The 16221-nt window shown below is 36.9% G+C and overlaps 1 protein-coding gene, 1 long non-coding RNA gene and 1 pseudogene across 4 annotated transcripts; 2 read left to right on the top strand and 1 right to left on the bottom strand.

The window, feature by feature from the left end:
• Positions 1-614: 614 nt before the first annotated feature.
• EGY2 (ethylene-dependent gravitropism-deficient and yellow-green-like 2) lies at positions 615-14419 on the top strand. 3 transcript variants are annotated; one of them, XM_082882639.1, is made up of 13 exons: positions 615-1001; positions 1084-1162; positions 1291-1359; positions 1487-1573; positions 3856-3906; positions 4060-4170; positions 5383-5457; positions 5550-5655; positions 8866-8959; positions 12544-12697; positions 13250-13457; positions 13590-13750; positions 13904-14419. In XM_082882639.1, the coding sequence occupies exons 1-13, from the start codon at positions 856-858 to the stop codon at positions 14150-14152; spliced, it is 1590 nt and encodes a 529-aa protein (XP_082738765.1). In that variant the 5' UTR covers positions 615-855; the 3' UTR covers positions 14153-14419. The 3 variants fall into 3 exon arrangements, with proteins under 3 accessions (XP_082738765.1, XP_082738767.1, XP_082738766.1); XM_082882640.1 differs by having other exon boundaries at positions 642-1001; positions 1493-1573; XM_082882641.1 differs by lacking the exon at positions 1487-1573 and having other exon boundaries at positions 617-1001.
• Positions 9278-10113, top strand: LOC145796935 (PRA1 family protein F3 pseudogene; annotated as a pseudogene).
• Positions 11896-12210, bottom strand: LOC145796936 (uncharacterized). The gene is made up of 2 exons (XR_014337680.1): positions 12105-12210; positions 11896-12073 (listed from the first exon to the last, which is right to left on the bottom strand). It is a non-coding gene; the product is annotated as an uncharacterized LOC145796936 (long non-coding RNA).
• Positions 14420-16221: the final 1802 nt, after the last annotated feature.

Here is a 16221-nt window from a genome sequence, read left to right as displayed (position 1 = left end):
AAATAGAGTTCCATTGGCATCCGGCTTTTTTGAGGCTGATAGTTTTTTTAGCCACAAAAGATAAAACAGATTAAAAAGTTAATAAGACAAAATATCACATTCAAATCATAATCATTTTATTTTCTCTCTTACATGAATTAAAAAAGTTAACCCAAACAAACTATGGGTTCATTTAAGAAGTGGGTTGGTTTTTTACTTTTTTGACTATTTTAGCGTAGGACTAAAAAGTCTCGTTTGGGAAGGACTTTTTGACTTTTTATGAGAGAATGAATGTAATGATTATGAATTAAATGTGATGTTTTGTCTTATTGAATTAAAAAATCTATTTTATTTTTTTATAATTATTTTAATAAAAAAATCTCAAACCTCAACTTGCCAAACGAGCACTTTATAACGTAAATTAAAATAATTAAAAAATTAAAAAGCTAACCCAACTCTCCAAACGAAGCCTATGAGCCGAGCCCACATGTTTTCCAGCCCAAACGATTATGCCTTCTAAGCCCAAACCTCCACCAGCCAACTGTTTTTTTTTTTTGACATTACACGTGTCCAACTTTGATTTGCCGTAGAAGGTTAGCCATTCGATTAGAAGAGAGAGAAACATTAGGCGGGTATTCCCTTCTGAAAAGGAATAATTCTCTATTTTTAATGAATCATCATCCTCCTCGTCGTCTGCACCACCAGATAAGATTTTAAACCTCTGAAACTCTAATCCTCTCCAACACACAAAACCCCCCACATTTGTCTTCAAAAATTACCAACCCACCCTCAATCTTCGTCCCCTGAAACCCTAGCTTTCCTATTTCCAATGTCGTCTTCTCCAAACTAAGCTCCTCTCCGAGACCATATAACACCATGAATTTACCAGCGAGTTTTGGCGGGAACTTCGTTCCTTTATCATCACAGTCTTGCTACTGTGACCACCGCTTCTTTCCATCCATTGTTTCTTCGCTCTCTACTCCCCAAAAATGGATCAATTCTCGCCCAAACCAAGTCTCCAGGTACCGATGTTTGCTTCTTGTCTCTGTGAGAACTCACAATTTTTCATATTTTCTTTCTAATTTTATCAATTTATGGTGTTAGGTTAGCGTTTCATGGGAAGCGAGATGTTGTTTGCAGAGTAACTGAGACTGAGACCGAACCAGAAAGCGAAAATGACAAAGTACTTCCTCCATTTCTACTTTTACTTTTATACTGTATCAGTCATATATGTTTGTGTGCGTATATATGTTTATCTATAAGTTTAATTTAACTATAACAAGTTTGGAATGTAATGTCAATTTTTTATAGGAAAAGGGAGTACATGAAGATGGTGAAATGTCGGCTTCGACTGATTCAATTACGCCTGTTGTTGATCAAGTAATTCTTATAATGCCTAATTATTTATATAAAATTTTAATATCTCACGTTAAGTTCCTATTGAAAATGTGAAGTTTCGATTATTTGAATATCTGCTTGCGTGGGCATGGTTCTTTCATGGAATAAGGACCAGTCCGTTGGGACAGGGATGATTGATTCAAATAACCCAATAAATGATAATGGTGGAGAAATCAAGGTGCAAGGTGGCACAGAGGTATTTCATAACATTTGGGTCTTCTTATATTGATTATAACAACTCCTTTCATGGTAACTTGTTTTGAAATGCAGTAGTTTAAATTTGTATTCTTCATATTGCTTAAACAGAATATATGTTTAATTTAAGCAAATAAGTTGATTTTGTTAGATTCGTACTGATAGGATTTACTTTGTTAAATTGCTCTCTTTGAAAATGGATAAGTGAAGTGTAAAGGTTTTTCTTAATTAAGACTGACACTCAGATATGTGATGTGATTATTAATTGTTGACAATGTTGGTAGACATGAAAGTTCATGTGAGAGCTCCTATAATAAGTGTGGGCAATGGCTAGTGAGGTAGTCAATTGTAACCTTCTGGGAAGACAGCGGTCGTAACCTTTTGAAGGAGGAGGGAACTAAAGCAGTCATAGCGAGAGAAAAGGTGACAATGGACATCCATGATCAACATTGCATGGCTGCCCCCCTTATCTAAGGTGGTAGACCGCGTTAGGAAACTACAATGTTGCTTAGGTTACATTCGCAATAAGTATTTCAACCATTTACTTCTATTTTCCACCAAGTAAGCTTGCCCCATGAGACAATGGACACTTTCCAAGCCTTTGCCGACTCTCCTTGGTTTGACAGAATGCAGGTAATATGCCTACATCTTAGGATTCAAACCTTGGGTCTATATCATGGGACTACATATGATATCTCGGGGGATGTACCATGTCATGACGTTTGTTTGTAAATATGATACTCCATCCGAGGTTTCAGATGTTTAGGTCAATGCCCATTTCTCTCTTAGACTGGTCAAGGTGGGCTGCTCCCTTTGTTGGAGCAAGCTAGACAATCTTGGCAAATCCCCTTACCCTAGCCTCCAAGCCACAATCCTCCAATGATCTCTAGTGGTGGGTGGCTAGGTGATGCAAAGTATAAGATGCTAGAACCATACATAATTACGTTTCTAGTGTTATTATAGTCTTATTTTATAGTTATTTTATGTTTTCTAGAGCATTTAGGTCAGGAGTAGTTTGGTAATCTTTACATTTGTTGATATGGGCTGTAAAAGTCACCCATGGGTTGTCTTATCGGTCAAGTTATTTAATTGGTTTTGTTTATGTGTCTTATTTGGTCTTAGATGGGTTTTGGAAGTCACAATCCTAATTAGTAAATAAAGTCTTTAAAGTCTATATAACGTAATGTACTGATTATAATTTAATAGAGTCGATATTTTATAGAATTTTCAGAACTTTGAAGCCTCTTTAGATATGTGTTATGCGACCCTAATCCTAGGTGTGATGCCTATGGAATCTAGGTGTGATGCTTAGACTTTTTCTTCTTCTTTCTTCTTTAATTCCTGCATAAATTTAGCATAGTTATTGTTCCCAAATCATTGTTCACAGCCTCATAACCGTCCCGTAACAGCCCCAAAATTCATATCTTTGATTGGTAAAACCCTATCCTTTTGGTGCACCTTTTGAAACCCTAAACATCTGCATTGTCCTACGTCATTAGTTATGTAAAAGTCTCTGCCATAGGGTAGAAGTCATAGGGAGCCATGATCTGACGCGGAATGCTTCTGTCTGAGCCAGGAAGGATTAGGAAGGTCTTAGGCTATACTGCTATTGAGTAAGGGTGGCCGACCAGAGGTGCCTCAGCTTACTAAGTGTACTTTCAACCACGCCTTGGAATGCTCTATGGGGACGAGCATGTCCTGGGAAAAGCTCCATTTGCCCAAGCCAATAAGGGCCATGTCACTACCGAGCAAGGGTAGCTGATCGGTGTTCTGGGCCTTGCCTCAGGATTTTCCTTCCTTTGGCTCATTCATTTGGTATATTGGTAGTAGACTAACGCTGCCGTGTGTATTAGTGGGCCAAGCTGACATACTTGGGTGGTTTATTTGCCCCAACTTAGGCTAGGCACATGACCCCAATAATCTATTAGGATATGGCACCTCTTGGGGCTTGCCACGTGGAGGCTGTATTTCCTGCGTGGGGGATGAAATGGTGCTAGTGGGGCCTGCCACGTAGTGAGGGTGATCCTGAATCCTGATACCCACAATGTGGTAGTTTGCCATCTTGCTTTTACCATGAATCTTGAACTTTTTGTTGCAAATCAAGTTACCAGACGATAGTAATGTCAAGGAGTTTTTAATGTCTACCCAAAATATTAACTACCTTTTTTTTTTTTTGGCTTTCTATTCTGTCTTGGAATGAGAATAAAGTGGTTTTTATTTAAACAATATGCTTTCATTCTTTTGGGCACAACTTTACTTTTCATCACAATTGTTTTGAAACAGGATGGAGATAATGTAGAAGTTGCAAGTGGATCCCCTCTTCCAGGTGTGAAGGTGATTATGGTCACAGCTGTAATGTTTTCAGTATAGAAACATGATTATTATACTAACTATTAGTTTATCCTTCTTTTTCTTTCTTGTTTTCCTGTTCCTTTTTCTTTGGTTGGTTTTACTATATTCTTTCTTCTCTCCAAATCTGATGAACAGCCACAGCAACTTGATGAATTAATCAGGATACCAAAGGAAACAATTGAAATTCTTAGGGACCAAGTATTCGGCTTTGACACCTTTTTTGTGACAAGTCAGGAGCCGTATGAGGTGAGTTGATTAAATGGATTGCTTGGTAATATGGGGAAATTTACAATGAAACCCAAAGGAATTACCAATGGATTAAGAAGAATGTTGAAATATTTGAGATATGATTGAATTTGGAATCCATCAAAATTTATCAACAACAGCCAATTACTTATGAATTTGAAAGGCAACCTTTCTGCAACCACCTATAATTTTATTAGAAAAAGTCTACTTAGGTTATTGATTTTATTGGGATAATATTGAGAAAGAGAAGAAAATAACCAGTCTTTGTTTTTATTTATAATTTTGATGCTCTTTCTCTCTCTCTCTCTGTCTCTCTCTCTTGATTATCAAAATCTTATGATTTTTGATTTAGGCATAGATTGATGCAAATATATGGGTGAATCTATTTTGGGATAGAATCTATTGTAAATTGCGTTGCACAATTCACAAGCGATTCACAATTCGATTCACTTTTTATGATTTATGCAATTCTTGAAGCTATCTTGTCCAATAGATTCTAACTTTTTTTACCTTGTAAAATAACTCATACTTAATGCATGATTTGTTATTTTAGTGATTAGAGTGTTTTTAATAGGAACCAATTGGATCCACTCAAACCCAACATGAACTTTTTTTCTCAATTTTTTTCCTAAAAAAGTGTCATAATATATTTTTTGAGGCTGTTTATGGTTAAAGTAATTTGTTCCCGTGAATTATCTATGTTTAAGGTCAAACCCAATGGTTCCACCACCATATTTAAAAAAAAAAAAAATTTAAATTCAACAATAAGTATAAACACCTTTTTAAAAAAATGATTCTGCTTAATTCTTTGTACTTTTTGTACGCTATATGTAGAGTTCCTAGGTCCATTTTTTGAATGTCACAAGATATTATATTGGGCTTTTTAAATAATTTTATGCTTGGTGGGATTTGAATCCATATATCTTCCTATGAAGACAATGGCTTCCCAATTAGCCGGTGTAAACATGTCTATATATAAGGATTATTTTATAACATGTGTCAAAATTAATTTATTTTTATATATACAATTGTTTAACATAATTTTTATAGTTTGTATTGAATCTTAATGATTCTTAGTTTGATTTAATTCATGATTCGCAAAATTAAAATTTTGATTCATGAAATGATTCTTGATTTGATATGCTTCATATGGTTGACCTCTTCCCATCTAATGACCTCATTCTCATAAGCTTCTTTGGTCTACTTTGGTAGGGTGGATTATTATTTAAGGGAAACCTGCGAGGGCAGGCTGCTAGAAGTTATGAAAAGATAATGAAGAGGATGGAAGTAGGTGTACCTATTCTTCCTGTGTCACAGTGTTTGAAAGGTCCATCACCAATGATTTACTCACTTCAGATGGATGCATATTTTCTCCACAGGACAAGTTTGGGGATCAATATAAGCTTTTCCTTTTAATCAATCCAGAGGATGATAAACCTGTAGCTGTTGTGGTTCCAAAAAAGACCTTGCAACCAGAAACAACTGGTAGGTATTAGCTACTGTCCTGTAATTGCTATACTCTCTCTCTCTCTCTGTGTCTTTTCTGAAATGGAAATCATTATCATCAGATTATGTTACGTATGTCATTTTATTAAAAATTTTATTCATTTTATTTTGTTGTTTATTAAATATTTAGTTAGTGGTAGTGGTCATGGGGTAGTAGGCTAGTGGGTAGTAGGCTAGTGGGTAGTTATCCTATCATATAGGATCATGGGTTTCGATCATGGGTTTTAATTTACTTGTATATAAATCATATCTATTAATGAAAGAGGGAAGGAAAAATATTATCAAGACTCTTCATTTGTGAAGAACAAGAGGCGACGTTCTCCTATATGTGAAGCAGTTAGAGTTCTCCCCCCCCCCCCCCCCCCTCGAAGTGGGTCTTTCTCCCTTATTTCTTTTATTTTTATTTCTGTTGATTTTGTTAACAAAAAGGTACGTAACAAGTGGTATTAGAGCCAAGTTGACCCTTGGCAATGGCTACACCATCGGATATCATAGATTCAATGCATGAAGATATAGTAACAATCAAAATATTTGTCTCTAATATGATTGAGATCAAGCAGCAGTTCAAGAAATCTCTAGATGAGGTCAAAATGCCAATAAAGACACTTAGTTTTGAAGATGAAAAAGTTCAAAAGATGGTTGAAAACAGCACGAAGGAAAATCTTAATAAAGATGATTTCTTGATGGAAAATTAACAATCATTATTGCTGGTTCAAAGTGGCCAAAAAGAGTCTGTACAAGTTTTAATGCTACGTTCAAAAACCAAGCAAGAAGTTAAATGTTTTCACTTTATCCTTTCGTTATACAAAATATGGGATCCTGGTGGATTTGTAATGCTTGTGTATTTCAACCTTGAGGGCGGTTTTAGAGGGCAGGAATGTTATGTATGTCATTCTATTAAATATTTTATTCTATTGTTTATTAGATATTAGTTAGTGGTAGGGGTCATGGGGTAGTAGGCTAGTGGGTAGTTATCGGATCATGGTTTTGAATTTCCTTGTATATAAATCAGATCTATTAATGAAAGAGGGAAGGAAAAATGTAATCAAAACTCTTCATTTGTGAAGAACAAGAGGTCAGGTTGTCCTCTATGTGAACCAATTAGAGGTCTTCACCCTCAAAGTGGGTCTTTCTCCCCTATTTTATTTTATTTTTTTTATTTCTGTTAATTTTGTTACAAGTAGGATTGTAAACGGATCAAGTCTGGGCCGGGTTTGGAAAAATCCAACCTGATTACATGTTAACCCGAATCCGAATTGCAAAATCCGACAGTGAGTAGTCTGAATCCGAATTCAATTTTATATGGATATCCAACAACAAATCCGATTCGATCCATTTATTTATTTATATTAATCTTCCAACCATCCAAATACACCCACGAAGACTCTGGTAAGACTCCTTTGATTCAAACCTCACCTTAGTTCATTGCTGGTAGGACTCCATTGATTGAAATGAAAACATCATCAAAGGGTAAATGTTGCCTTCATCTTCATCATATTAGAATATCCTGAACTAAAATCCAGATCTAAACCCCGTACCTAAATTTCAATGTTTCATAGTATTTATGTAAATTAGAGCAAAAAACTAGTTTGAAATCTAGATCTGAGTGTGCATATTTTGTATATGAATATTATGAAATTGAATTGAAAGAAGTAATGAAAGGGAAGCCCCGGGTCAAACCACGTTCGTTGTTGCTTGTATAGCTTTCTAGAGCAGAGATCTAGCAACGCATTCTAGGCACAGATCATTGATAAAGGTCCTTTCTTTCTCCTTTCCAGCCGTTGTGTAGGGTGTCGTTATTGTCATGCTTTATGGGGCTTATGGAAGAGGGCCTTTCAAAATAGGAAAAAGGATAAGGATACAGATTCTCTTGGGGAGAAGAGTCATTCCTGTATTTATGCCTGTCAGAAGGTGTTAAGAGATAGGGGAGTTTCGGGACGAAAGCGCAGAGTGCTCTATGGCTGGATTTATTCCTAAAGTAGGTCATTCCTTTACTCGATGGGATATTCAATTAAGAAGAAAGAGCAGCGATTAACCTATTTAGTGAAAGAAATTGCTTCTTGTTTGGGGAACGGAATCAGGAAGACAATTGGGCTTACTGGGATAACCTCAATGGAGAGCTTGACGTGGAAGGATCGAAGAGAGTGCTAGAAAATTGCAGATGGTGTTCATATCAACATATTCCAGGTAAAACAATGTAATTGGATCGGATTTATCCGAATCCACTCCATTTTAATTCGGGTTATGCAGATTTGGATTAATCGGATATTCAAATTTGGATGTATACAAACGGATCGGATTAATCGGATCAGATTTGGGTTTTGCCCGATCCATTGACAGGCCTACTTACAAGAAGGTACATAAAAGAGATTATGTGCAGCCGTGGGCGTAGCTATAGCATTACTAGTGGTGTGAAGTGACACCACTGAAGGTTCAAATTTTTTTTAGTATATTTAGATTCCATCTAATTTTTTTGAGATTTTACGAAGTGAACCCAGTGATATCAACAAACATAAAAGCAAATTTATGAGTTTAATAAATTGACCCCAATGGAATAAAAGAAAACACATAAAAGCAAATTTTTTGTCTTCTAAATTAACTTAGGGAAACTAATATTCAATTTAAAACCAACTGTTGGTATTTATTAATGTATATATGTAGCAAAATTTGTCATATATTGATATTGGAAGACGATAACTTGTTCAATGAGCCCTTAGAAATAAATTCTTAGCTATGCCACTACAAGTATTAGTCAATGAAGCACAAACACTTCTAAGAAGGTGGCATGTCCGTGTTGTGTTTGTATCAGACACCGACACTGATCAAACACTTCCCAACACGTGTTGGACACTCATCCAAACATTTCCTATTATTTTTTTAATTTTTAGATCCAGACATTCTGTAGACACTTGGGCGACACAGGTGTCCATGACTTGGACACACAAAACTAAGTTTGAATAAAATAATCTAGGGTACAAAGATAAAAGAAAATAATGTACATTTACAAAAATTCTTATTATGTTTGTATTTTTTTTTTTTTTCATTATCTTTGAATGGTATGTTTGTATACATAACATCTAATAAATGCATAAAACTATATATTATGGGAGTGTCCCCCACATGTCTGCTTCTTTGTCCGTGCTTCTTTGACATCAGTGAACTATGACACATTTGGTTTAACTTCTGCAGCGGTACCAGAGTGGTTTGCAGCAGGAGCTTTTGGACTAGTAACAGTGTTCACTTTACTTTTGCGGAATGTGCCTGCATTGCAGTCAAACTTACCGTACGTGATTGATATTGATATTGATATTGTTAGAATTTACCACTCACCTACTACCTCCACTATCTTTCTCCACACCTACCACCTCCACTATCACACACTCCACTACCATCCACCTCCACTATCACACACTCCACTACCATCCACCTCCACTATCACACACTCCACTACCATCTTCTCCTCTATATATAGGAATTGTAATATACAGAATATAATCAATCTTGTAATAAATCAATACATCAATCAATAATATACATCAATATATTTTTCATGGTATCAGAGCAAGGTTAAGAAGTTAGTAATTCTACTTCACCGGCGGGCGGTAGTCTCGCCTTGACCGCCCGCCGGACCTCTACACATGCCCAAACCATCCCTATCCACACATCTCTCTGTTTACCCCTGCAAATCAGTAACCTCAGTTGACCGGAGAAGCGCCGGAAAATGACGAATTACGGTACAATTCCGACATCATCATCGCCGGGAAGTGCAAACCTAGAGTATATCTCTCGAGCAAAGGAGAGATTGAAATCAGGCCTCGGAGCTCGTCGGCCATGGAAGGAGATGGTGAATCTCCATTCAATCGGACTCCCTGGAGGCTTCGGAGACGCATTCAGACGGATCAGAACGAATCTCGGTTACTTCCACATGAACTACGCGATCATCGTGCTTCTCATCCTCTTCCTCAGCCTCCTATGGCACCCGATCTCGCTGATTGTCTTCATCATCATGATGGCCGTTTGGCTCTTCCTCTACTTCCTCAGAGACGAGCCGTGGGTGATTTTCAACCGTACGATCGACGACCGCATCGTGATGGTGGTGTTATCGGTGCTCACGATCGTTTTCCTCTTGTTGACTGATGCGACTCTCAATATAGTGATCTCGTTGTTGATTGGAGTTGTTGTTGTCTTGATTCATGCCGTGTTTAGGAAGACTGATGATCTGTTTGTCGATGAAGAGTCCGGAGGCGCCACGGGGGCGCTCTTCGCCGGGGTTCCGTCGGCTTCGTCTTAGGCCATCATCCAGATCTTCATCTTGTTGGATGGAACAATGTCAAAATTGATTTATGGACACATGCTGTTGGTGGACTTACAGAAAATGATTTCTTACTTGCTGCTAAGATTGACGGGCTTCGCGTGCAACATCTTCTGGGTAGAAATGCTACCTACTGACTACATTGACCATTCTCCTAACATATCACCATTCTGAAGTGAATAATGCTGATGGACCCTACCACTAGCCAAAGCACATTATAATCCTGCTTTCTCTCTTCTTTCCACCAAATTCCACTCATTTTGCTTTCTTATCATGACATCCACTATAAGCTTTTATTTATTTTCTTTTATTTTATTTATTTATTTTTTTTTCTTTTTCTTCTCCTTTATTTATTTCTTTAACACCTTTCCCACCACCACCCCAACCTTCTCTTATTCTTGTCGGGGCTCACCCCGTTCACCATTTTACATCACAAAAAAAAAAAAAAAAAAAAAAAAAAAAAAAAACCAAGTTCCATATTTGCACAACACACCATATTTTATTCATATTGGGGATCAACCCCGATCACCATTTTACAACAAAAAAAAAAAAAAAAAAAAACAAAACAAAACAAAAAAAAAAAACACACCCACACCGACAGTGGGTTTTTCTTCTCTACTCTGCTGCAGGTCTCTTCTTTTTGCCTCCGTCCTGGGCGGTCCTTGACGGTGCTGCCTCCGTGCTTCCTAGTCCACCGAGCACGTTCACTCCCCCCTGCTCCTCCACTACAGCATATGGAGGACCTCCAAAACGGAACATCACGGTGGCCTTCCGCTTCAGCTCCTTGTTTTCTGCCCTTAGCACGCTTATCTCTGCTCGCGCATCCTTATACATGCGTTGGAGCAGAGCCAGCTGGGAGTTTAAATGCTGCACCTCATTTGTCCTACTCTGCAGCCGGTGCGACAAATTTGTGACCGCCGTCATACTTTCCACACAGGCCTTCAAAGTATACTGATTGGCCTCCACATCTGACTGCACTGCCATTCTTTGCTCCACCGACCGCATCGGAAAGTTCAACGGAGCAAACTCCGGGGTGTTTGGTTGAGGTTCACTGGCCACCGCACCAGTTATTTCTCTTGTGGGCTCGTTCAGTTCTGGAAAGAGCGTGAGCAGGTTCTGGGTAGCTGGACGGGACGAAGAGGCCATGTTTTTTGGGTTGCTAAGTGTTTCAGCGAAATAGCAATTTCAGACTGGTAATGTTCGGAAGGGTTGGTGACAGAATGGCAACAGAGTGTTCCAGAATCTCTTTCTCAGAAACGGAAGAGTTTTTTCAAAGGATTTTCGGCGGTTTCAGACTGGTTTGCACAGCCTCCGCCTCAACCTTGGTTAAATAGTCGAGGCAGCCACGCGCATCGCGCGCCTCTTACCACCAGCCGACAAACGGGCACGCAAGCCAAGGCGCCCACGTGCCTCGCCATCATGTCCGGCACACCTTTTGATGAATTGGGCACGCCTTTTGATGGCACGCCTTTTGACAAAATTGGGCACACCTTTTGAGGGTGCAACTTTTACAGGGGTCCGACAAGACTCTGTAAACTGTCCCGACATTGATTCCGGTTAGCTCCTTTATGGGTCCGACAAGACTCTGTAAACTGTCCCGACATTGATTCCGGTTAGCTCCTTTATGGGTCCGACAAGACTCTGTAAACTGTCACAACATTGTCTTCTACAACGGTCCGACATGCCCCCATAAACTGTCTTCTACAAACGGTCCGACATGACCCCATAAACTGTTTTTCTACAACGGTCCGACATGACCCCATAAACTGTCTTCTACAACGGTCCGACATGACCCCATAAACTATCCTCTACAACGTTTTGACACCACCATACAGTGTCCTCTACAACGTTATGACACCCCATACAGTGTCTTCACCAACGGTCTGACACGACCATACAGTGTCTCCTATCTTTTTTTATTTTTATGTATTTTCTTGTTTTGTTCCTCTCTTCAAACTCAAGTTGGTTAGTTTCTATCCTCCTTGAGTTTGCGGGGGGCTGTTAGAATTTACCACTCACCTACTACCTCCACTATCTTTCTCCACACCTACCACCTCCACTATCACACACTCCACTACCATCCACCTCCACTATCACACACTTCACTACCATCCACCTCCACTATCACACACTCCACTACCATCTTCTCCTCTATATATAGGAATTGTAATATACAGAATATAATCAATCTTGTAATAAATCAATACATCAATCAATAATATACATCAATATATTTTTCAGATATTGATATTTTTAATTCACCCCCCCCCCCCACCCCCCCACCCCCCCAAAAAAAAAAAAAAAAAAAACTGTTATTTGCCTGTAAACTTGTGTTAAAAGACTATAGAGGAAACTCCACAACATGTGAGTGAGTGTTCCTTTAGTAAAGTTTGTTTTTCATCATTAGAAGAGAAAGAATAGGTGCTGATGATGTTTAAATGTTTCTATTTTTCTATAACTAATCATTATGATTTCCAATTTCTTGATTTTTCTCATATGAAAATATTTCTGATATGGTTGTAATTAATGATAACATTTGTACTGTCATGTCCCAGATCAACTTTTGATAATCTTGACTTATTGAAGGATGGCTTGCCTGGAGCCATTGTGACTGCACTTATTTTGGGTGTGCATGAAATCAGCCACATTTTAGTTGCAAAAGATGCTGGAGTTAAGCTTGGGGTGCCATACTTCGTACCAAGTTGGCAGGTGAGATATATGACTCCCCCGTTGGAAATCTTTTTCTTTTTTTCTCTATTATTTTTCTGGGGTGAACAGAGGGTGTAGTTGGGTTAATAATGGGATTCTCTGGTTCCTTTTGTGTGTAGTGACGGTACAAATGTTGAAGAATGATCAGTGATGGCCGCTAAATTGATTTTCTAATTTACCTTTTGAGACATGAGTCATGTTATGTAGAATTAATCTCTGTGAAATACTCAGAAAAACTGATTGTGGCATCCCATGTTCTTCCTGGAAATTTGGTGTTATAACGAAGTTGCAAAAAAAATTATATTCAACAGATAAATGTGTTATTTTGGTAATCATCTTATTTTTCTTTTCTTTTTTTTCATTTTTTTTTTTTCAATTGTAGTAATGCTGAAATTCTAATGCCTCTCAAGGGCATGAATCATCTCATCTGACTCTCTTTGCAGTCCTTGAAAAACTGTTAAATGCATACTTTATTATTTTTTGACATTCTTTCTTTATTCTTCCTTCCATCAAGATGAATATAGCAAGTCTAATGACCTATTTTGGTGGCAGATAGGCTCTTTTGGTGCTATTACTAGGATTGTAAATATTGTACCCAAGCGTGAGGATCTTCTGAAGGTTGCAGCAGCAGGACCATTAGCTGGCTTCTCCTTGGGTCTTGTCCTTTTGCTTCTGGGGTTCATCTTGCCTCCCAGTGATGGTATAGGTCTTGTCATTGATGCCTCTCTGTTTCACGAGTCATTTCTTGCTGGTGGTATAGGTAAGCAATTTGTTTCACACATGTTTTGCATGTAAAGATTTGTGGCATGTCATTGGTATGTGTTCGCAGTTTTGCGAGCTTTTGAAGCCTTATGGATATTGGAACGTCCTTTTTGTCTTGTGTGTTTTGCAGCAAAGCTTCTTCTTGGTGATGTTCTCAAGGAAGGCACTCCAATATCTGTCAACCCTCTTGTAATATGGTCGTGGGCAGGACTTCTCATTAATGCCATCAACAGCATCCCTGCAGGGGAGCTTGATGGGGGAAGAATTTCTTTTGCCATATGGGGAAGAAAGGTATGCCATTTAAGTTTCAATTTACATCGAATGGAAGCTTCAATGTTAAAACTTGTAATCTACGAAGAATCTCATTATGAATGGCCCAATCACAAACAAGGGAAAGAAATGAATAGCAAAAGAAGTGAACTTGATCGAGTTTATTTTTGGCAGGCTTCCGCTCGCTTGACAGCTGCCTCCATTGCGCTGCTTGGAATATCCTCTTTGTTTAATGATGTGGCATTTTATTGGGTAGCTCTGATATTCTTCTTGCAGAGAGGACCAATTGCCCCACTTTCCGAAGAAATCACCAACCCTGACAACAAGTATGTTTCTCTTGGGATTGTAGTTCTGATATTGGGAGTGCTGGTGTGCTTACCTTACCCATTCCCTTTTACAAGTGAAGCCATTACAAGTTTCTAGCAACACAGTATATACCAACTTGAAATCTTATTGTAGATGGCGAAGGGTCTATGCTAATTAGTTCCTCTCAAGAGAACTCTTGCTATTGGCTCATAAGGTATTCTGATTATATATCAAGATTTAGTGAGAATAATTCTTTCTTCTATATTTTTTGTTCATTTTGAGGCATAAAATAAATACTTGTAATATTTGTTCCTTGCTATACGCAACATATGTTGGTGGAAACTGGCATTTTTTTTTTTTAAAGTTCATTTTTCCTTGCATAAATTCACAGAGAACAGTGTTGGTCAAGTAATTCATAAATATTAGTGTATGATTACAAATTTACAATCACATGCTTAAGATTATCTCACTCTGTGTCGTGTCAGGCTACCCTAAGAAGCAGGGACACACACTTGGCATGGCACAGATACGACAAGTTTGGCACGATTTTTTTAAAAATATACAAGATACAATATATAAGGGATTAACAAAAAAATATATATATTTTTTGTGTCATAGATATAAATATATTATTAAAAAAATAATATAAAAATTGTAATATAATGCTAATTCTTTTGTTTTTCTTTTATTATTTATCTTAAATTATTTTGTCCAAATTTATACTCTCCGTTCCAAAATATTAGTCATTTATTCTATTTTTCATTGTCTTAAAATATTAGTTAATTTTCAAAAATTAATGACTAAAATAATATAAATTTCTTATTTTGTCATTTTTTTAAATTCATTAACAACATAAAAAGTACAATTATGATAATTGATACTTTTCAAAAAACGTACTATCAAAGAGTAATTTTAAAAAATTAATTTTTTAAAAGTGCTAATTGTATTACCAAAAAAAAAGTTGAATTTTTCAAAAAAGACTACTATTTTGAAACAGGGGTAGTGAGTTTCATATATATCTAAGTAATGGGTATGTGTTTTCTAAGTATTCGAATCATACTTTATCTAAATAAATATTAAAAAACGTGACATGTTTCAACAAGTGTTGGACATTTATCGGGAAGTATGCAACTAGTGTCGATATGCGACACGGAAACGCCACGTTCCATCTCCTCAGTCAAGGTAGAGTTGACTTCCTCTTTTTCTCCAACAATGAAGAAAATGGAAAATGATATACAATCTAACAAATCTTACCAACTCTTTCTACTCAGACTAACTTTCTTTTACTCATAAACGTGACATGCAAGAATAAAACTTCGGTACTTGAAATAGGAATAGAAAAAGTTAAGCGAGATCTGTTAGTTTATATAGCATTACTCCAACAAAATCAAGTGGAGAGCAGGGAAACAGGAACAGGAATTAATTCCTGACCTACAAAGGAGGCGAAACACAAATAACTTATGGTGATAGATAAGTTAGTGATGCTGTTTATTGATATTGTATATAATTGTAAAAACTGTAGTAAAGAGTAAATAATTGTAGTTCTTCTTTTGTATTTATTTTTATCTTTTTGTGTTTACTTTTAGGTAGACTTTTTAAAAAGCCTATAACTAAGCTTGCCTAAAGAGTTAGAAATTTTGTAATTTTTAGACGTAAAGTCTTGCAAAGTTAGATATGTTAGATATGGAGTTAGATAGGCATTAAGTTATATTTTGCTTATATTCACCCCTTGTAAGTCTATATATTGGCCTTTATGCCAACATAATAATGTATGTAAATTCTCTCCATCTTTGAGCTTCCCTCTTTATCCCTAATTTCTCTACCTTAATTCCATAACTCCACTATAATTCCATAACAAAAATAATAAAAAGCTCCTTTCCTTTTTAGTTTTGTAATTGGTATCAGAGCCTGGTGAAGAACTTTTTGAAAGCAAGATCAAGCTATGTAAGTATTTCTATCTATGTATAAATTTTTGATATATATATAAGTTTGTATGGTGTGTTTTATGTTATAAAAAAAATTTTAATTAAAAATTCCGTCTAAGTTTTTTATGTATCTTTTGTATTTTATATCTTCATAATTATTTGTTTCATTTATAGTTGTTGTAAAACCTATATGCTTAGTGTATGTCAAAGCCATATACTCGTTAAGATCTTTTGACTATTGGCCATAATTAAGTCTTTAAG

Source organism: Camellia sinensis, chromosome 8 (assembly GCF_055761805.1).
Source record: "Camellia sinensis isolate YWXY chromosome 8, ASM5576180v1, whole genome shotgun sequence".
NCBI classification, from domain to species: domain Eukaryota; kingdom Viridiplantae; phylum Streptophyta; class Magnoliopsida; order Ericales; family Theaceae; genus Camellia; species Camellia sinensis.
The sequence above is the reverse complement of the archived record's forward strand: the minus strand, read 5'-3'. Positions and strand labels throughout refer to the sequence as shown.